General features: G+C 48.5%; 1 protein-coding gene across 1 annotated transcript in view; it reads right to left on the bottom strand.

The window, feature by feature from the left end:
• The window catches only part of KIF26B (kinesin family member 26B), a 478,254-nt gene that overhangs the window by 249,418 nt on the left and 206,379 nt on the right, over nt 1-22,457 (bottom strand). Inside the window, exon 4 of the mRNA XM_045453192.1 lies at nt 5,936-6,102. Coding sequence (XP_045309148.1) covers nt 5,936-6,102 — 167 coding nt within the window. The remainder of the gene's footprint in view (nt 1-5,935; nt 6,103-22,457) is intronic.

Here is a 22,457-nt window from a genome sequence, read left to right as displayed (position 1 = left end):
CAAGCACTACTGTTCTGTGTTCACACGGCCTGGGACTAAAGAAAGGCTTCGCTGTACGACATTATATATGAAAAGTGCGTGCTGTAGCAGAGCAACAAGGCACTGTTTGCCTCGGCTGCTGGCAAGAATGTGCAGAGGGCTTTTAGGCAGGACCTTCCCGTAACAGAAATAGCTGTGCATACAGAGCACGTGTCCACACAGCACTAAGAGTAAATGTCCCGAGGAGGGTGATGAACGGATCAACCTGGTCCTGAAGCCGGGGCCTCGGAGCCAGGAGACAGCTCTTGCAGCTTGACTTAGCCCCTGACCCTAGGGCCCAAGCTGGTCTTGGATTTAATGCCTGGAAAACCAGACAAATCAGTCACGAACAGTCGGTGCTGTGCGCAAGGGGCTTGGAGAAAGCAGGTAATAGGAGGAGCCGTCTATACGCAAAGATGAAAGAAATCGCATGACAGGTCGAGCTGGACAGAAATATAATAACATCCCTGACGAACGAATGACGGAAGGAAATGAGGAACAAGGCAAGAGAGGAAGAGAAAGCAGAGAGAATGGATCCCGCAAAATGTATGTGAGGGCACCCCGATATTGCAGAGAACACCAAAATGTCCCCAGAATATTCCAAACCCAGGACAGACGCACTTTTAATCAACAGCAGAAAACTGCTTCAAGGTCAGAGTCTTCAAGAAGAGAATCAATGAGTTCAAAATTACCCCATTACTGGAAAATCAGAGGCAGAGAGGGGGAGAGGGAGAAGCATTAATGAATGGGATGGACCCAAGAGTGAGCAAACAGATGCACCCTAAAGGGTTTGGAGACGCTGAGTAACCAGAGGGAATCAAATCTGCGCCAACAGATTTGGAGACATTCACATTTCCGCTACGAAAATAGGGAAAATTAAAAAAAAAAAACAAAAAAACATTGATAATCAAAGATGGCCTCTATATAATCGTACTAAGAAGTCTGATTTGACTGTAATAAGAAGTCATGGTCTTCCAAAGGTTGTGAACTCAATACGAGAGCTGTACACAAAAGAGGCAGTAGTAAGACATGACACTCAAGATGCATGCCCACCAAGCGCCCAGATATGGCGGCACCAGTGCTGCGGGACTGGAACCTGCCTTTGTAAAGCTCACGTGACAGCTGGTAGTTTTCACCGTTTTCAAACACTTGCTCTGAACGGAGAGGAGACTCCTCCAGATGCTCATTTCCTTCACGGATTAAAACAACAACCACACGATTTTAAATGGTCATTCAAGGTTATTTGGGAAAGAACATCAACGTGAAGACCAGAGGTCAGCTGAAAGATTCGTCTGATTTACCAGGATCCAAGGCAATCGGACGCATAATCCAGAATTTGGTCGCTGCTCTTCAAATAAAAACAGAGATTCCTTGGGCTCAGCCTGCAATGCTGGGGATCCACCCAGGAGGTCTTCCTGGGTTTCACATTCCGTACATAATTAAGTAAATCTTCACCCAAAGTGAACAGCCAACAAATGCAAAAAACCTAATCACACCCTACTCTGCCATTTCCCAGCACTGTGGGAGCAGGAAGATTCCCTCGTTTGTGAAGTTCAAAGTCAACACACAACAGCCACCCAACTTGATGAGAATTGTGCCCGTCTTTCTTTGGTTACTACGACTATTTATGTTTTTAGTATGAGGTTACTATTTTACCCCCCCAAAAAATGTTTTTCAAAAACCAGGGCACGGAAATTCTAAAGCACAGACAGTCTACCACGATGCTGCTGTTTCAAGAAATAAAGAAATTCTGGGAAGATAAGGATCAAAGGACAAAATGCTCCGGGCATCATCATTTTCTAAAGCAGGCGCCTCTCAAACTATCTGTGGTGAGGAATCACTTTTTCTTTGATTTAAAAAAATTTTTTTAATGTTTACTTATTTTTGAGAGAGAGAGAAAACATGAGCAGCGAGGGGCAGAGAGAGAGGGAGACACAGAATCCGAAGCAGGCTCCAGGCTCCGAGCTGTCAGCACAGAGCCCGGCGCGGGGATCGAACTCACAAATCACGAGATCATGACCTGAGCTGAAGTCAGATGCTTAACCGATGGAGCCCCCCCAGGCGCCCCTCTTTAATTTTCATTACATTCAAAATACAAGCTCCACTTTGTTATTCCCAGATCCTAATGGACATAAAATTACTCTTATGAACTGGCTGACAGAAGTTTCTAAATGCTTCCTCTCAACCTCTACGCCCGTCACAGACCGGGAACGGCCCTGCAGACCGCACGCCTGGAGTTGCTCCGGCCAAAGGTATCCTTGCTTATTCAGAACTGGAATTCTTATTTTATAGACGTTGTATCAGAAATGCAGTAAAGTCCACCCGACCTTTCCGCAGAGCTCTAGAAAGTAAATATTGACAGAGAAAGGCTGAGATCACAAAGAAAAGTCGGTGTCTACAACCCTCAACAAAAGAGTTCACCCCTACCGGAGGCCACCTGTACTGTCGCCTTACCCAGCTTTACTTTATCTGAGGCAGAAAAGCACTGAACTCGGTCGGCTGTCTGACGACGTAAGCGGGGGTGGTTCGATGCAGACCCTCAGGGGATCCGCAGAGGCGAGGTATATGCCTGGTTCTGTCCCTTCCTATTCTGGGCCTTGAGAAAGTCACTCGATCTTCTGCTTTGAGGTTCCCATCAGTGACAGGGAGGCAGCATATGAACCGCCTCCCTCTTTGGGATGTGTGAACTCCCAGCTGTCGTGGAGGAGACCGACAGGGCAAACAGGGAAAGGGCGTGAGGGGAACACGTGCATGTGCGTGTGTGTGCACATGTGCACGTGTGTGTGTATGAAACACTATTCTCTTTCACGTTACATCCCCCCCCCCACCACCATACATTGTAAACCCTTTAAACGCAAACCGCGTACTTTGAATGCCTTAAACCATCAAGCTCCTAGTGCTATCAGCCTTCACCACAAAGAAAGTAATAATGAGGATTTAGGCAGCCCTACGGATCCTTTCCAGCTCTTTGAAAGCTCCCGCCACAAGCTCTTGCAACCTGAACTCAGTCCAGTGTTTGTTTATTGCTAACATCACCGGGGCTCCCACCACCACCATCGACAGGCCCCTCCACTCTGGGTTCACCCCCGTGTTTCCATTTGGACCCTGGGCCATCCCAGCCTGTCTCGTGTCCACACGTTTTCCCTGCTCCAAAGCACTGCTGGGTTCCTTGTTGCGGGAAACACTCGTTCGCCTAAACACTGGCCATCGGGGGTCCTAACCTCCCATCTCTTCCTGCTTCAAATCCCACTTCTGGTGTTTTCTGCGAGTGACCTGTAAAAGTCTCTGGGTGGAGCCTGAGCTGAGGCTTCTCACATTCAGAGTATTTCAGGTCAGGAAGGTGCACAGGAGGTCAACCCACATCTGAGCAGTGAATGTTCTCCTCAGCATCAAGGCCAGTCACCCAAGGTAAGTTTGATTTCCCTCAGTGACGGATATCTCAATCTGTCCCAGGGCAGTTCGAATGGCATGCAAATTGTCCTTCATTCTGAGCTGGGAGAGCCGAGCCGGAGGGTGTCGGAGCTGAGCTCCAGCGTCAGGTTTTATTCAGCCTTTGCCCACACGCTTGGGTGTTTTAGAGAACCCACCAAATCCTTCTCTCACACGACGGCCCAAGAGACAGCCGAGGGCCGTCTTCTCCAGACTAGCCCTGCCATGACATGGCTTCCTAGTTCCTCAGTACTCTCGTCACCCGCCTCTGGACATGCTCTCCTAACCCACCTAGGTCCTGGGATCCTCTGTGCCTGGAGCATGTCTGCGCATTCCGTTCCATCCCTTTCTTCCCTTCCTGAATGGCAGAGACACGGCCCCCCAGTTAGTTGGCTCAATGATCCCAGACAACATAGAAATGCACGTACAGATGGAAATAACACAATAGCGCCCGTGGTCAGGCGGCCAGCACGTGCATGCGGTAGACCACCTTATCCGCGGTTTTGCTCTCCACGGTTTCAGGTATCCGTGGTTGACCTCAAGCAGGAAGCAGACGATCCTCCTTCAGACACAGCGTCAGAGGTCAACAGTAGCCTAACGCCACGCCGCAACTCCGCGTCCTCGCCTCACGTCGCCTCACCACGGAGGGCATTTTAACCATGTGACATCACGAAAGAAGCGTGCGTGCAGGACAGGAAGATATTTTGAGACAGAGACCACACTCACCTAACTTTTCTACAGTATGTGGTGATAACTGTTCTATTTTATTGCTAGTTATCGCAGCTAACCTCTTGCCGTGCCTCATTTATTAACTGAACTTCCTCATGGGCAGGTCCGTATGGGAGAAAACGGTGTACACGTAGGGTTCAGTACTATCCACAACTGCAGGCATGCACTGGGGGCCTTGGAGTGTACCCCCCGTGGCTAAGAGGAGACTACTGTATTTCCTGTTACCTCCCATACACTCAGGTCGGCCCCACTGTGCACAGGACAATAAACACGGCACCGACCTACAATGAGAATCTCAGGGCCGGTGTTCTGACAAGCCTATGCGCTGCCTTTATTGTAGTTTTAAAAAAATTTGTTCATGTTTATTTCGTTTTGAGAAAGGGAGAGACAGAGCGTGAGCAGGGGAGAGGCAGACATAAAACCTGAAGCAGGCTCCGAGCTGTCAGCACAGAGCCCGATGCGGGGCTCGAACTCACGGACCGCGAGATCGTGACCTGAGCCGAAGTCGGACGCTCTACCGACTCAGCCACCCAGGAGCCCCTGTAGTTGTTTTTAACACAGGACACCAGCCTCTGTTCCTCCTCTGATTGCTCCTGTCCTAATCACAGTCCCTTCCTCACGTTGGTGCTTTGGACATTACCATGCACAAGGATGGCAAGAAAAACCACACGGTACTCCTTCTTCCCGACATACTAGCTGAGTCCACATTGAATCACCATTTATACAGCACTTCATAATTTACAATGATTGATCTTAGCCTTCAGGGAAATCTTGAGGTGCTATCCTTGTTTCATAGAGGAGGAAACTGAGGCAGACCCGTAACTCGAACTGCAGGCGTCTTCTGATTTCAGATCTGCGGTCATGTGTCCTACCTCCTGCTTGCCCAGGAGCTCGCAAATCTTAGAAGTTTTCTAAAGTTAAGTTCCAAGGATCGAATAATGAATCACAGAGGAAACCCAAAAAAAAAATAAAAATAAAATAAAAATAAATAAATAAAGCAGAGGAATCTGGTTTCCATTTCTGGCTTTGCTATAAATTAACTCATACTTTGACTTTCTTGGTCCTCAGTTTCCTCCTTCATAAAACAAGGGGACTGAATTAGACGGTCCCAAAAGTGCCTTCTGCTCAGCTGTCTTTTGTCTCCTGCCCTGTCTCTGCTCCACTGCTAAAATTAGGCAGAAAACATTGTTGAAATACCTTTCGGTTTTTGTTTCTCATGTCTCTAAAGTCTCTAAGATTAGCCGGATAGTATATGGTAACTATCCACATACAAAAAAAAACAAAAAACAAAAAAAAACCCTACTATCTCTTTAATAGTTAATTTTGAAGCAGTTTGTTTTCTGTGACCAGGATGTAAATCTGGAAACACCAACCACAGGGCTGTGCCCACAAAAGTCCTCGTCCCAGGAGGACATCCTTAGAGCCACGTATTCTTATGGCAGTGGCTCTCGACCCAGGGCACACATGGTAAGGTCTGGAGACCTTTCTGGTTGTCACAACTGGGGAAGATGCTTTAGGAATCTCGTGAGCAGGGGCCAAGGACGCTGCTAAGAACCCTGTGACGCAGAGGACGGTCCCCCACCACAGAGCTGTCTGGCCCAACCTGTCAGCAGTCTGAGGTTGAGAAGCCCTGTCGGAAAGAGTCAAGCCCAAGAGCGGCCCCAGACTCTTCCTGGTGCTTTAGCTAATGCGGCGCACGCGAGAGGCTAACCAGGCGGGCTCGTCCGAAAGAACCGAGGCTCTGGGACGCCCCTCTTACCTGGCGAAGAAGGAAGCGGCCACCGAGGTGCCTGTGGAGGTCTCGCTGGCCACGCAGGAGCCCTGTGAGGCCGGGACGCCGCAGGCCGAAGGCTTGTCTGCATTGTAGCGATTCAGCGCTGCCTCGGTCAGGCCCTCCCGGCCCGTCTCCGTCATCAGCTGGGAGATCTGACAAGGAAAACAGACACTGAGCTCAATACCTGTGGCTCATTGCACTTCCCCAGCACCGCTGACGGCATCCCTCTCTGCTGGGGCAAGCGGGCCCCAGTGCAGGTGGGGAGGGGGCACTGTGGGGGCTCAGGGCCTCTCAGAGGCTATTTTCTAGCATTTTAGCCCCGGGGCACCTCCTCATTTTCATTAAAAATAATGGAATAAAATCACCCCCCTGACACTGTTGAGTTTTGATTATGCCTGTGTTTCCTGTCCATTTGGAGAGGAAAGCCTGAGCCATTACCACGGTTTGCGGCCCAAGACCAGAGCAGAAACATCAACTGCTGGCCCAGATGCCGATAGACGGGTGGGGCAAAGACATCATTAAAGGAGAGGTGAGCCTGCTAACAAAGTGAAGAGTTAATTAAAACACTTGTTGTGGTTTCGGGGAGCAGTCAGCAAACAGCACCAAGAGAAGCTCAGAGAAACGGATACAGCCCCCATGGATTACCAAGCTGTCCCTTTTTGGAGGATTTCAACCATTTCAACAGACTTGATTTTCCTACTCATTCATTAAGATAAATGGCTTCCATTTTATTTGCAATGGTCCGCTGGATGGGGCTGGGTCTGTTTTAACAAAACCCACAGGATACGCTAGGAAGAACCATACTTGTGGGCAAAATGAGAATCTTATGTAGAAATATACTTTCAAGGAGTGCTAATTCCACGACAAATGTAATAATTATGTGGGCAAAGCCTAAGCATGCTATTTGGAAAGCCTGTTACTTTAAAACTTCAGCCCATGCACAAAAGGGGAAAAAAATGTTAGTTTTACAAAAGAAAGAAAGAGAAAAAAGAAAGGAAAAGAAAGGAAAGAAAGAGAAAAAAGAAAGAAAAAGAAAGGAAGGAAAGAAAAAAAAGAAAGGAAGGAAAGAAAGAAAAAGAAAGAAAGAAAGAAAAGAAAGAAAGAAAAAGAAAGGAACGGAGAAAAGAAAAGGAAAGGAAAGAAGGAAGGAACAAAAAAGAAAGAAAGCAAGAAAGAGAAAGGAGAAAAGAAAAGGAAAGGAAAGGAAAGGAAAGGAAAGAAGGAAGGAATAAAGAAAGAAAGAAAAACAAGGAAAAAGAAAGAAAGAAAGAAAGAAAGAAAGAAAGAAAGGAAAGGAGGAAAGAAGGAAGGAATAAAGAAAGGAAGAAAGAAAGAGAGAAAGAAAGAAAGAAACTTTAGTTTAAAAAAAGAGTCTGCAGCCAGTTCAAGCCTCTTAAATGCTGAGTGGAAAATCCTTCTAATTGCCTAGAAAATACAAGTACAATAAAGCAAAGATCAGGAACAGTTTCCACTTTGTAACTGAGCAGGCCAGGAGGCCAGTGAAAGCGTCCCATTTGTTAACCTTTGAACATAAAAACATTTGTACTTTTCATTATTAGCAGAACAGCCATTACTCTGAGGTCCATTCACTTGAAACTTTGCTTAAATTCATGCTCTTACTTGGAAAGCTTTGGCATTTGCAGCTGAAATTTTGCCAACACATACTTTCTTACTCTCATTCATTCAACGGGCTGTTAGGAAATCTGACCCACGTAAGAGGGCCCAGGAAGGAGGCGGCAAAAGTAGCCCATGGCCTGGAGAACATTCTGTGCACTCAGCAAGGGCTGCTGCCCATGCTGGGGGCCTGTCACCTGTCCTTGGGCTTCTGCTACTGTCCGCGGGGCGCGGGCTCCGCTCGACCAGCTGCCGCCACTAAATAGCACTTATGAAGCTCCCGTGGTCCAGGGCGCCGTCCCCAACCACATCCAAAACTATACCCAGAACCCACAGCACCATCTTGCTTCATGAGGTAGCTACAATCTACCATACATACGCTGGTTCGGCGCACATCTGAAGGCAGTCAGGATAGCAGTGAGTGAATGCACCGCCAGATGGGTTACCACGTATGTCCGTGGGCTCACGAACGCGGCTGTCACCTGATCTCTGCCTGTGGTGTTTCCTTTTCATTTCTGAAACTCTTCTGCCTCCCTGTGTAAGAAAGGCCCTTGCAGGTGCCCTACAAACCCACAGAGAAGCCACCAGGATGTGGGCGGCGAATGGCGAGAGGCCTGACACAGAGGCACAGGCTTCGAGGTGCTTCCAGGTCCCCGAGTCTGGCCCGGGATGAATGCAAGCATCCTGTGGGCTCATGGCTTTCAGGAATGTCACTAAACAGATGAACTTCAATGCACCGTCCTCCTTAAAAGACAGCTAGCTGCTGGCTATCTTTGCCGGGCAAGATTGGATCTCTTTTCAAAAAAAAAAAAAAGTAGGGATTCGTGGACATGGGACACTCCATTCCCAAACCTGTAAGTAGAATTATTCAATAATCGATTGTTCTTAGAAATCAGAAACACAGAATGACTTAGAGCTAGAAGGGACCGCCAAGATCCTCCCCTTCAAAACCCCTTTTCTTATGTAAGGAAAACAGGAGCACAGAAGTGATTCGCCCAAGACAATGTGAAACTGAGCACAGGACCCTGACGCTCAGGGCAGTCCTAGACCCTCTTTCACTCCTATACTCTCTCTCTTCCTCCCTCCCTTCCTCCTAATTAAAAATATTTTTAAACAGATACAAAAAACATCAAATAATAATAAAACACATACAGGTAGATCCAGTTAACATGATCAACAAATGTTAGCATTTTACTTATCTCAGAAAATATTTTTTTAAGTGTCTTTATTTATTTTGAGAGAGAGGGTGAGCACAAGCAGGGAAGGGGCAGAGAGAGAAGGAGAAGGAGAATCTCAAGCAGGCTCAGCACTGTCAGCGCAGAGCCCGACTCGGGGTTCGAATTCACGAACCGTGAGATCGTGTCCCGAGCTGAAATTCAGTTGGGACACTTAACCGACTGAGTCACCCAGTCACCCCAGAAAAAAAAATTTTTTTTTTTGAAGAAACCAAATGCTATATAAACTTGAAATTGTCTAGGTCCCTGGTCACACCGCCCTTCCTCCCAGCACCCTGATTTCAGACACAGTGTGAGGATCTGGGTGGGGGGCAGTCCATGCCTTCCATTGCAACCCCTTCCCCCTCTAAGAGCTTGGCTGAGCTCGCTTTGTGCTTTCTCTTGAGCATTCTCTGGTTTTTGTTCTGTTTGTTCACAATGGGAAGAAGGGTCCCCCCCAAATGCCTGCTCCTGTAGGCTCTGGCCACCAGTAAATTCACGTTTTCATTGGTGTTTATGCCCAATAGCCTCTCCAGGGATTATAAGCTTTCAGAAATAATATACAAACAGCTACAGTCGTTGCCAACTTATCTCCCCTCACTCTCTGCCCGACAGGGTTCTGGACTTCAAACATACCCACTGCTCCTCAAACATACCCACTGCTCCTCTTGCCACAAAGTCTTTGCACATGCCTTCGCGCTCCATCTGGAATGTTTCTACGTTTTGTTCACATCCAAGCTCAAGAACTACTTCCTCAGAGAAGCTTTCTTCCAGACTCCTTCCAGCCTCTGGTGGATGCTGTTACAGAAGGGTGGTCTCTTCCTTCAGTGTCTTTACCTGGGTTCCGATGATGCATTTAACCAAAGATCACTGTTTCTCAAAACCCTAGGATGGTGGGACTGGGGCTGGTGTGCCCACCACTGTGTCCATGAAAATCAACCCAGTGCCTGGCACGTGGAGATGGTTAAAACATGTTTGTGGAGTAAATCTGAGCGATTCTGATTTTCTACTTATTCTCTACATGTATCTAATTAAATCTTTTTTCCTTAAGTCACTGAAGTAAGAAGACTTGGTTCCTGTTACGGCTTTCCTATTTTGTTGGACTGTTGGGACACGGCAGGATTTTCCCCCTTGCCTGTCAGCACCCAAGTGTAATGTTTTGGTTCCACTGTGTGCTAGTTTAGGGATGAAAAGCTGCCTCCTTTAGAGTCTACAGATTCATTTGCTCATCTCTTCATGGAAACAACCATGTATTGGGTACTTAGTACGTATAGCTACTATGCGAGGCTCCCTTCCCTTCCCTTCCCTTCCCTTCCCTTCCCTTCCCTTCCCTTCTCTTCTCTTCCCTTCCCTTCCCTTCCCTTCCCCTCCCCTCCCTTCCCCTCCCTTCCCCTCCCCTCCGTTTCCCTCCCTTCCCTTCCCCTCCCCCTCCCTTCTTTTCCCTTCCCTCCCCCTCCCCTCCTTTTCCTCCCTTCCCTTCCCTTCCTTCCCCTCTCCCCTTCCTTCCTTTCTCTTCCCTCCCCCTTCCCTCCCCCTCCCTTCCCTTCTCTTCCCTTCCCTTCCCTTTCCTTCCTCCCTCTCTCCCTCCCTTCCTTTTCTTGTTGCCTAGAACCCACTGGCAGTCAGTAAGACTGTACAAAGACAGTCCATAAGGCAGCTGGCCTAAAGCAACTTGTATTATCTCTGTTTAGCCAAATCTTTGCCATTCTGAAAAATGGTGGAGCTAGACTTGTTCTTAGGAAAAGCAGCTCTAGCTGCTTTAATTTAACAATTAAAGTCATATCCTTTCTAGGGACGCCTGGGCGGCTCAGTCGGTTGATTTCGGACTTTCCCTCTCGCTCTGCCTCTCCCTTGCTCGCTCTCTCTCAAAAATTAAACTTTAAAAAATCATGTGCATTCTAGAGCATTCTGAGAGAGAGGGAGCCCCCTTGTTAGATCAGCTATCATCTTTCACACACATGGTGGCGAGGAGTTCTTCTTACTGAGGTTCCATCATGCTTGGCACCAAGAATTTACTTTGCCTCAAGCCTGCCAACTACCCGTAGGACAATACCGTAAGCTGTAAGTGGATTGTTCCATTACAGAAGAAACAAAATAATGAAAGATGATGAAATTTGGCTACCAGAGAGCTGTTCCCACTCAAATTCTGTCTGTGGCTCTGTGAAACGGCAATAGCCAGTCACCGGATTGGTTCTCCACCAAGCAGAGAAAGTTAAAAGACCCGTATCTATGACAATTACATCATCAGTAATAAGGATGCCCTGATATCTGTCTACCCCTCTGGTTTTGATAAACCTCTTCTCCTACGAGCCTCATCGGAAACCATCATTGTTAGGTTAGGTAGACAGCTTGGCTATCATTCCCATTTCGCAGATGAGGAAACAGACCCGCAGGAGTTGTTTACGTAATAGCTTCAGCACCAGGCAGATTCAGAGAAGTAAACTTGGCCTAGTCATTGGCCTTGGGAGATGTAAAGAAGGCTCTCTGGAAAAACTTGCTGTCGGCCAAAGACACGTGTTCTCCCTCCAACGGAAAGGGGTGTGTGGGTGATTCGATAGTGGGGAGGCTGCGAAATGTGGTATCAGCCAAATGTTTAAGTCAAAGAGGGCCTCGGGGGGCCGGAGGGAACAAAGGTCGGTGTGCGCCTGCTCGGTGTCTGCGGGGTGAGGAGCAGGTGCGGGCCCGGGTCTTGGAGGTGGGGGTGAGGCGGGGGCCCCCCGTCGGCTTCCCACCAACATGGGTGAGAGGGCCGCCTCACACGCCTCGGGCCTCATGGGGATCCCCTCAGCCGTGAGGGATGAACCCCAGAGCCGGTTCTCAGGAGCCATGGTCCTTAAGGACTGGAGGGGTTTACGCTCCATGATTGTCTGGTGCTAAAGCTAACACCTCCCCCACCCACGTTCCCGAGCTGTCTCCCACCCCTGGAGGCATGCCACCCACTCAGGGGCATTCTCCTCCAGGGTACCCAACTTTATCTCAGGACAAGCACCTCTCCTACCAATGTGGGGGGCTCCCCGGTCCCCCGATTCAAAAGTGAGTCTAAGAGGGTCCACCTTTTTTGCTCCCAGTCATAAATACATGCCCTGTTCTCTTTGTAAAAATCTGCCTGGAAGACTGGCTACTCCAAAGGGCAAGCAGAGGTTCCTGGAGAACTCGGCCCTTTCTGGCCACCTCTGCAGCCCCGCCTCCAGTTCTGTAAGCCCCACCTCCACCTCTATAAGCCACACCTCCAGCTCTGTAAGCCCCGCCTTCATCTCTTCAGCCCCAGCTCCACCTCTGTAAGCCCCGCCTCCACCTCTACAGCCCCGCCTCCAGCTCTGTAAGCCCCGCCTCCAGCTGTGGAAGCCTCGCCTCCACCTCTGCAGCCCCACCTCCACCTCTCTAAGCCCCGCCTCCACCTCTGCAGCTCCCAGGGCCGATGGGGATACATTAGGCAGATACGAAGGGTGGGCTGTACCTTCCGTGGGTCCCCACACGGCCCTCACTGCAGTCCTGAGATTGTCACCTAAATAAACCGCAATCTAAGAGAATGTAACCAGTTTCCCCACAAGGAAAGAGAGAGTCGGAAAGATTGAGTGAGTCAGGAGCTAGGGCTGGGCCCGGAGATGTTGCTCTGGGATGATCTCTATCCTGCCCCTGCCTTCAGGTCACCTCCCTCCCCCACCAGCTGCCCCTCAGGGCCGAACCTGTCTCAGCGTGGCTCTCGGGGCCCCTGCAATCCACTGAAGGAGAAAATACCCAAGACAGTGGGGACCCCCGAAACTTTATCTTCACTGCATAATTTGGAATCAGGAGGCTTATTTTTGTTTTTTACTTTTTTTTAAGTTTATTTATTTTGAGAGAGAGAGAGACAGTGGGAGCAGGGGAGGGACAGAGAGAGAGGGAGAAAGAGAATCCCAAGCAGGCTCCACGCTGTCAGCACAGAGCCTGAGGTGGGATCTCACCAACTGTGAGATCATGACCTGAGCTGAAATCAAGAGTCTAGGACACTCAACCGCCTGAGCCACCCAGGCACCCCACGGAGCCTTATTTTTATAGGACTATATGGTTTACCTCTGCTTTTCAGACTGTTCAGCATTAACTTTTCTTTCATGATTCTATGAAAGGTACATGAATCTTCTGTGAAAACACAGATTCCCAAACCTCCAACTATCCATCCAACACATTTGTAAAAACCTAAAGTTCCGGTGGCAGGGATTCATTGTCACCATGGAGTGTACATGTCACTGTCACCGTCTAGAAGCAACAAACCGAATGCTTGCTGAGGGTCCTAATCATGAACTTTGGGTGGGGGTGGGGGGACTAGATTTTCACCACCGGATTTTGTTGTTTAGTTCTTTTTTTTTTTAATGTTTATTTTTTGAGAGACACAGGGAGAGACAGGGTGTGAGCAGGGAAGGGGCAGAGAGAGAGGGAGACACAGAATCCAAAGCAGGCTCCAGGCTCTGAGCTGTCAGCACAGAGCCTGACGTGGGGCTTGAACTCACAAACCATGAGATCTTATGACCTGGGCTGAAGTCGGATGCTTAACTGACTGAGCCACCCAGGTGCCCCTTTTTAGTTCTGATTAAAACCTGCTTTTAGCTCTATCTCGGTGACACGGGACCATTTCAAGAAAGTAACAGTATCTGTTGCTTTCAAAACGTGTGTGCATTTGCACACATGTGTGTGTGCTTGCACATGTGGGGTCCTCAGTTGCCTGAGGCTCCCAGTTCTCATTCATGGGTACAGGTTGGTCCTTTTTACAATCTTTTTTTTATTTAATTTTTTTTTGAATTAAAAAAGCATGAACAGGGGAGGAATAGAGAGAGAAGGAGACACAGAATCCGAAGCGGGCTCCAGGTTCCGAGCTGTCAGCACAGAGCCCGAAGCGGGTTCAAACCCATGAACCATGAGATCATGACCTGAGCCGAAGTCGAACGCTTAACCGACTGAGCCACCCAGGCACCCCGACTCCGTATCTGTTAATCTTAGGTGAGATTCATGTCTTTCAGCCACATTTAAATTTTTGCACAGATACCTCAGTATGAGGAACACTATATGTGTCCCCTCAGAAAAAGTAAATCTTACATTTGGTTATGATCTTGACCACGGAAACAAGGCAGAAGATGTCTGGCTCTTCTAAACCAAGGTTGGTTCCACACTGCAAATCGCAATGTGTAAGCCACTGACCTTTGACTTCCCTGCTGACGGGAACGGCTGAGAGCTTCGAGTGTGTCGGCATGGGGGTTCATCTTAAATGGCATTATTGACCCAGAAAGTCACCTCCTCTGACTCCAACAAGGCAGCCAGGAATAGATACCAACGGTATCTATTTCCTGCACAGAGACATCCACGGACAACAAACATCTCCTCCATCTTTATGTCTGATGACATTATGACCCCCAAAGCCCAGAAAATACCATCTAATAGCATTTTCTCTCAGGCAATTGATATCTCACTGTTGGGGGAACATCTCTTTTATTATTATTTATTGTTTCCACTGTCACTTAATGTTTTTACAGCTCTGCAAACAGTGGGCGCTCAATAAATATTTTGGTCTGGAAGCCAGGATGAGGATGGGGCTACAGAAAGCCCCCGCCTGAACTCAGCTCTGGTTCGACAGCGTCTGATTTCGGCACACCTGCCCGAGTCAAACACCGTCCTCCTTTACCTTCCTTCACGCGGGCCAAATCACAGCGAACAGTCGGCTAACGTTCTTTCCCTAACGCGATGCTCCCCACGGACTGGTTCTGGTCTTTTCTCCTTCCTGTGCTGTCCAGCCGCACCCCCTCGGCCAGCACCAAGGGGCCACGACGGGGTTCTTATGTCCCAGGCCTGGATGTTTGATTACCCTTATTATCTTAGCTTGCTTTGGCTATAAATTTTATTAGTGGCCATAAAATTATCCATCCACAGCATTTGACTCCGTGACCTCTCGCCAAAGAGAATTCCATTCACCGGCGCTGCCCAGGGCCGCGGAGAGCTGCCTCTTCTTCCCCCTCGATTTACAGCCTCACCTTCGTCCCGGGTCCTGCCCTGTGCGACGAGACTCGGCAAACAGAAAAGGCTGTCGCGTTTCAGGATTTCGTGGTCAGGGCTGAAATCTGGCCCTCGGCACCTGCTGGCTGTTTGCTCACTCTGTGTGTTGCTAAAAGGTAAAGCCCACATGTTCTAGAAAAAGAACGGGGTGCTGGAAGACGCGATGGGCCAGCGGCATTTCGGTTTTGGACTCTTCCCTTCCATTTCTTGCTTCCAAAGATGTGCAGCTCAAGGCAGAGCTCAGATAACCCTACGAAGAATGTCTTGTAATGAGGGCTAACTCTTGCCGTCAAGCTTATGAGATTTCTACAGGTGCGTTTGACCTCACCTGCAGAGATGCTGGGTCGCAATGATTTTAACGCGTAATACCCAATTACGTGTTGCGGGGTGGTTTGGGTGACATATTCCATGACATACAAGGATACGAGGAGTCCAGCCGGAGAGGACTCTGCGGAACAACAGCAAGCACCCTCCACCATCGTCATCATGCTTGTCGCCATTTCTGAGCACCGGCCACGAGCCAGATTCTGTCTGAAGACCTTTAGGTACGTGTTGCCATAGCCAATCCCGACAACAACTCCGTGAAGTGGGCACAATGATCACCAAATAAGAGCTTCAACTCTGCCACACGGAAAATCCCCAGACAGGTAATGCCACTGGGCTTGGTTTCTATTCTTGAGTGTCTCTTGTTCCCGAGAAAGAACAGGTCCTCAATGACGCTGCCCGTCGGGAAATGGGGCAACAGAGAAACACTTTGCTAACGAGTGGAGAAAAGGATCATCTGAATAATTTTTCAACATGCACCAACGGCTCGTTCTATCCAGCGTTTTGTGACTTTTATGACCAAACTGAAATAAAACCAAATGGTCTGAATCTTTCTGTAAGTGCTTTCACTCGCAATCTGCAACCAAGTGAACTCGGACTGAGGAGTCGAGAGGAAATCACAGTCCTGATGAATCCAGATCTGACATCACGGCTGAGCCAGAGGCTCCTTCAAGGTCAGCTCTCAAACTCTGAGAGGACTAACCCCTTTTGCATGTTCTGAATCACCCAGGGGCTGTTCTGCTCCTGGGGGGAAGGTTACCTTTGGTTCCCACCGCCAAATACTCAACCATGAGCCAACAGGTCCCGGGCAGTGTTACCCACACTGAATGATCAGGGCCATCCCTCTCCGTGTGTTCCCCAGATCTGTCCTCACGATCCCAAAGCATCTGTGTGTTTTATAATTGCCTGTCACTGGTCTCTCTCTCCCAACCAGATGGCAGGCTCAGGAAGGACAGGCACTGGGTCTCATTCACCTCAGTATGACAGTCTCAACATGGAATATATCTGATGAACACATCAATTAATACATGCATTAAATACAAGCAAATAAAAATGAACTTAATTTAGGGGCACCTGGGGGGCTCAGTCGGTTAAGTGTCCAACTCTTGATCTAGGCTCAGGTCATGATCTCACGGTTCATGGGTTCGAGCCCCACATCTGGCTCTGCGCGGCCATTGCGGAACCTGCTTGGGATTCTCTCTCCTTCCCTCTCTCTCTGCCCCTCCCCTGCTTGTCCTCTCTTACTCTCTCTCTCAAAAAAAACAAATAAATAAACGAACATACTTTTTAAAAAATGAACTTAATTTAGTTGGGTTGGGGTTGCCTGGAGTCTGTTTTTAAGAGATGAAGGTTATTTTCACCTGGTTTAAAAAACAATGAATAGAGTACATAAATCTTTCTGCAATAAAATGAAGGTATTCAGCATGTAATTAAGTATAGTGGTGAGACCAATGACTGGGGGAGGCGGGGGGCAAAGAAGGAACAAAGAAACAAAGAAAAAAGAGAGAAAAGAGAAGAATGAGAGAACAGCTAAAAGAAACATACATACATAAAAAGGTGAACAAGGAGAGGAAACCAGCAACTGTTCCTCTCAGTCAGCTGGGTATGAGCACGTGCCAGCCCCAGCTGGGGAGCTGGAATGCTCTGGAATGTTGGGCGAGTGATCCTAGCAAGTCGGTTTCTTTCTTTTCTTTTTTTTTTTAATTTTTATTTGTTTTTGAGAGAGACAGAGACAGAATGCGAGTGGGTTAGGGGCAGAGAGAGAGGGAGACACAGAATCCAAAGCAGGCTCCAGGCTCTGAGCTGTCAGCACAGAGCCTGACGCGGGGCTCGAACTCACGAGCTGTGAGATCATGACCTGAGCCGAAGTCGGATGCTCAACCGACTGAGCCACCCAGGCGCCCCCTAGCAAGACGGTTTCTAGGAGAGGAGCAGTCAAGGCCAGAGCCCGAAGCCGGTACCAGACAAGAGCTTCAGAACCCTGAGGTGCTGGATGAGAAAATGCAGAAGAAACTCTGAAATGTAAAGATCGTGTCAAAATGATGCAGCCGTTCCCTTTCACCTTTCCATTAAAAACAAAAACAAGTCCTAACCTTTAAAGAAAAGGGCTTAGCAGGGTTGAATGTCTGAATGTCTGCATTACGTAATTTTGCAGAATGGCGTGGATTGTTCGCCCAAGGAGAAGCACAAGAAGAGTAAGAGACTGGACGTTAAGGTTACCTGGAGCAGACGCAGCACAGCACTCAATTCGCACACGGATCCTGGCCTTTTCCACCCAGTTTCCCCCTGCTGCGTTTTGTCTGGAGAGCACATCAGCATGCGTCTTGAATGCTTGGAAAGCTTTCAAGAAAACCAGCCGTGCGTCATGGCCTGGAATTTAAAATGGGCATTCCTTGGGGGCACTTTTACTTCTTCATATTTTCCTTGAGCTCCCGTGAGGAAAAGTCAACAGGGGCCTTGTAGACAATCCTTGGCTCTAAGTGACCCACCAAGATGTGCACAAAGCAACCTTGCACCTTGGGCAAAACGGAGGACACGTTGTTGGGAACCTAACAGAGGCAAGCACACACATCGCAGGTGCACGCGCGTACACACACACACACACACACACACACACACACACACACACGTGCGCCCCTCGGGAGCCTAGGGATGGTGGAAGTGAGGCAGGGGGTGATGCCTGCAGCTGTCGGAGCCCTGACACCAGGAGCCACGAGAGCACAGGAGGTGTTTGGGGCTCAAATCAGCCAAGGGAGGGGCTTTTCCTCGTTCGGAGCCCATTCAAGGAAGCTGGCAGCACTGGGACTCATCCTAGATTGTAGGATTTATTCTGCTCTGCCCTGGCCAGCTCAAAACCGCAGCCACAAAGAAAGGTGCCTAGTCCCAGAGACAGGCTGGACCAAATGGAACTGCCAGTGTAATCCCGGTGCCCAGCAAAGGGTGCGCGGTACATTTGGCACTCAGGAAATGCTGCACGGAATGGTAAGAGCGGAGTCTGGGCCTGGCTTGGTGGAACACACCATGGCGGACTTTGGGCAAGTCATTTCGCCTCTCTTAGCCCTAATTTCCCCAGCTGGGGGGGGTCACGTGACTATGTCTGGGATGAAATGAGATAATGCAGCTGAATGTGCTCTGTGGTTCTAATTTTGTTTTAATGTTTATTTATTTTAGAGAGAGAGAGAGAGACAGACAGACAGAGCATGGGTGGGAGAGGGGCAGAGAGAGAGGGAGACCCAGAATCCGAAGCAGGCTCCAGGCTCTGAACTGTCAGTACAGAGCCCGACACGGGGCTCGAACTCATGAACCGTGAGATCACGACCTGAGCCGAAGTCGGACGCTTAACCGACTGAGCCACCCACGCGCCCCTTGCCCTGTGGGGCAAATATAAAGCAGGGACATTTAGAAATAAATCCTCCTGTTTCATCTTGAGAGTGTCTTCCTCATTCAACATTTGCTTGGCCTGTAGACCAAAACATACAAACGCACCGAGGACAGCAACAACAACATTCCCCACCATTGCCTCGAACCATCCATGGTGGACCAGGCACAGACATTGTCTGAGGGTCAGCTGGTTGTTCCAAAGCGAGGTACGGGCTCTGACGTTTCCTGCTCGAACTGCCCTCGCATCTTCTGCGCACCAACGGCAGAAAATGCCAAATCCCACACTGTCCAAAAAGGAACCGTCCAAAAAATTTTAAATGGAGCTGGAAAAGTCCTTAGATATATCCTAGGCCAACACTCACATGTAAACATGAAAAGGCTGTGGGCAGGAGTGGTGAGGTGGGCTGTCCAAAATCACACATCTAACGTGTGGCCAACTGCTGCACTCCTGTGTGCGCCCCAAAAGCCAATGATAGGATGGCAGCACTCTAAAACGCCTGAAAATCCCTGAAATACAGAGAGAGAAAGAGAGTCTCGGTCTCTGTAAGCCAGGGGCTTGGTTCTGGCCAAAATGGCTGGCTGTGGGACCCTAACAGAATCAATTAACCTCTCCACAACGCCGCTTCCAAAATCAGAGACCTGCCACGAAGCATGTTAAATAAAAACACTCTGCAGAGTCCTTCTCCTCAAGCAACAACAGGCTTGGGACGCAAAGCCGGTGCTTTAAAGCCTGCCACTGAAAACCTCTGCAGGAGGAGGAAACATTTCTGGGCTCACCTAAAATAATCTGGCGAAGAGGTCTGAGGTTGCTGCCTATGAGGCTGTAAGCTCATAATTTAACCTTTTGTATCACCCTAGTCCTACAGGGCCAGGATGCACAGAACAGCGTGGTAGGGTTGCTTTCCGGAAATCTCTGGATTATTGATCCTCATCAGGCCTAATCTTGTCACCGGACTCACGACAGACGTGGCATCTGACGATTTTCTAAATCGGTTCACGCAGCAGATTCGGATTGTTAATAAAATATGCTTATTTATGTATGCATGTTCTCATTTGTATTTCATTAGTAAATTTCACTAGTAAAATTTCACATGCTCCTATGGAGCATGCTTGAGAAGTTCAACAACGTTGGGATATCCCTGAGTCCTTCCCTAACCCCAAATTCTCAAATTTCAGGATATTGAAAACTCCCAGACCTTATCAGTCATAAAACTAAACTCCAAATTTCATTTTGCTGCTGTCAGATTTCTTCAAGTTCATATAATTTTCTCAGTGCCCCCCTGCTCTGAACAGAATTAGCAAAGAGACAAAGATTTGCTGTGTGAGCTGACACCAGGGAATTGCATGATCTCGTTCTGTCTTCACTAAATAAATATTCTACCTCTTTCTGTTGTGGCCGTAGCATTCCATCCAGTGTCCTAATTTCTTCACTTGGTGCTTCTGCTCAAATTTCTCCTCTGTTCAATTAAGATGTTGGTTTTCTCTTCCATTGTACATGCTATGGCTTTTCCCAAAGCTCGGCTATACTTTCCATTTGTTAGAACTTTATAATATGGGTCAGGCCCGGCAAAGTCAATACCAACTAACTTATTGTGAGCATATCTAACTAGATTCTCCTAGCTAACAAATCAGAGCGAGCAAGTCTGGCAGACCCCGACGCCTCAGGGATCCCAGCCACTGTGCTTTATTCTCGAAAAGAGCCGGACCTGTGAGTTCATCTCTCTCATATCTGCCCTTTTGTTACAAACCTTGGGTCCCTGGAGTCGGCTATTTAAAATAGAACTGATCTTTGGGGATTCTTGTCTTTCATACACACTTGAAAAGCTATTCATCCAATCCTGAGTTAAAAGACTCTAAAACTGTATTAACAAATCAGTCTCCCTGCAATTCCCCCCAAAGTTGAGTTCGTCTCCAAACAACCTCTTGAGAAAAAGCAATCACTTCCACCTCTCCACTAAGTCTGAGCCTCAACTCCCCAAACTGTGATTCTACCCTTCACCCAAAGAAACTTGAAGTCGGCAGGGCAATCAGACCAACAGACCCAGGGTCTCAGGTCTGGAGCGTGGAATCAGACAGGCCATCTCAGAAAGAGGCGGGGGATCCAAAGCCACAATTTTCAATACAAATCGAGAATACACGGGACTTGTAGTACCCCTTGTTAGCGTGGACAGCAATGTATCCATTTGGAAGGTCCTTTCCACAAACGCAGGGAATAAATCTTGCCTTCGGAGTTCCATTACTGCCCTCAGTTAACCCTCTGGGCAGAAGTATGGAAACCACCGTGTGACTTTCTACGGGGCTAACCACCAGCACGTCAGAAAACATCACCAAGGGCAAAACAACATGGATGCATTTCTTTTTATTAAAAAAATTTTTTTTTAATATTTAGTTTTGAGAGAGACACACAAAACGTGAGTGGGGAGGGGTACAGAGAGAAGGAGACACAGAATCTGAAGCAGGCTCCAGACTCTGAGCAAGAGATCAGCACAGAGCCTGACACGGGGCTCGAACTCATGGACCGCGAGATCATGACCTGAGCCGAAGCTGGACGCTTAACCGACAGAGCCACCCAGGCGCCCCAACATAGATGCATTTTATAGTTAGCTTAAGATTTAGTAGATTGTTTTCTTCCCAGAGACTAAGATGAGAAGAAAGTAAATACACGTGAGTACACACACAGACACACACACACACACACACACACACACACACACACACACCCTGATCAAGCAGTTCTTTGAGAAACTACTTAGGAAATGCACAAACGCACATCTGACAATCACTAAACACATCCACTGAGGAAATGCATAGAATAAAGAACTTCACATTAGACTGGTCTTAAAAGGAGCACATCCCCAAAGGGGGCTGTCGGGAGTTATGGAAGCTCCTTGGTCCTCGAGAGACCTTTGAGGACAACCAGAGGCCGTGCTCTCTAGACCGTTGGCAGTGTAGACCCACTGAGAGGAAGCAATAAACCAGATGCCTGCAGGAAAACTCTTCTCAACAGGAGTTTCTTGGTGGGTAAGTACTTTCAACGTCTAGAATGGAAACCACTCCAGCCCTCCCATCACTGGGGAGGAATTTCATCAATGTCTCGGGCAGAACTTGGTGCAGAGTGAACCCTACATGTACCAAGCCTTCCCCACCGTCTCGGCTGATTGCTGAGACCGAGGCCGGTGTCTCACGTGGGTGATAATCTCCCTTTCACTTCTCAGCCTCCCTCAATTTAAACTACCTCTTGCTATTGTCCCCATCAGTAGATTTCTACGTGTCAAATCCGGTCTCCCGAAGTTTGGCTCAGGAATCACGCTCGCCGTAGATCAGACTTACTTTCAATTATTAACTAGTCACAGGGAAGGGAAAGGCAGTATTTATGAAAGATGCTTTATCTTCAAATTCTGGAAACACTTCCCTCCACTCCAGGCCACCACGGGGATCGTTTGCCACATTCAAGGGTCAAACATGAAAAGGCAGTGGTGGGAAGGAGGGGCGTGGGCTCGCTCTCTGTCCGGCCAGCCCGCCAAACCACAGACAGGAAGGACTCAGATGAAGGCACCCCATTTAAAGGAACTTTGTTCTGTTTGCGCTTTGTCTAAATCCCACAGTGGGAGATGCCCCACAATAAGCTACTTGAACCCTTTTTCTCTACAAGTCTCCAGCTGAAATACAGTATGTGGGAGTTCTTTCAATAGCAGTTATGCAGGCCTTTTCAGAAACGAGATTTGAATGCCTCGTGGTTACCGACGGGGAGTGGAACGGCTCCACAACAGACCTGAAAGCCAGTGGCAGCCCCCGCCAGCCTCACCCCTCCTACGCTCTGGCCAGGCCTTCTGGGGGTTTCTCAGCGAGCAGCCCTGTTTCCACCTTTCCACCGGGAGCCCCGGCCTTGAGAGAACTGACCCTCCTCCCTGTTCACTGCTGTTATTTGCACTGCGGTTTATCTATTCGAAGCC

The sequence above is a fragment of the Leopardus geoffroyi genome, chromosome C3, assembly GCF_018350155.1.
Source record: "Leopardus geoffroyi isolate Oge1 chromosome C3, O.geoffroyi_Oge1_pat1.0, whole genome shotgun sequence".
Taxonomy (NCBI): Eukaryota; Metazoa; Chordata; class Mammalia; order Carnivora; family Felidae; genus Leopardus; species Leopardus geoffroyi.
Note: the sequence above shows the minus strand (reverse complement) of the source record. Positions and strands in the feature narration are given on the sequence as shown.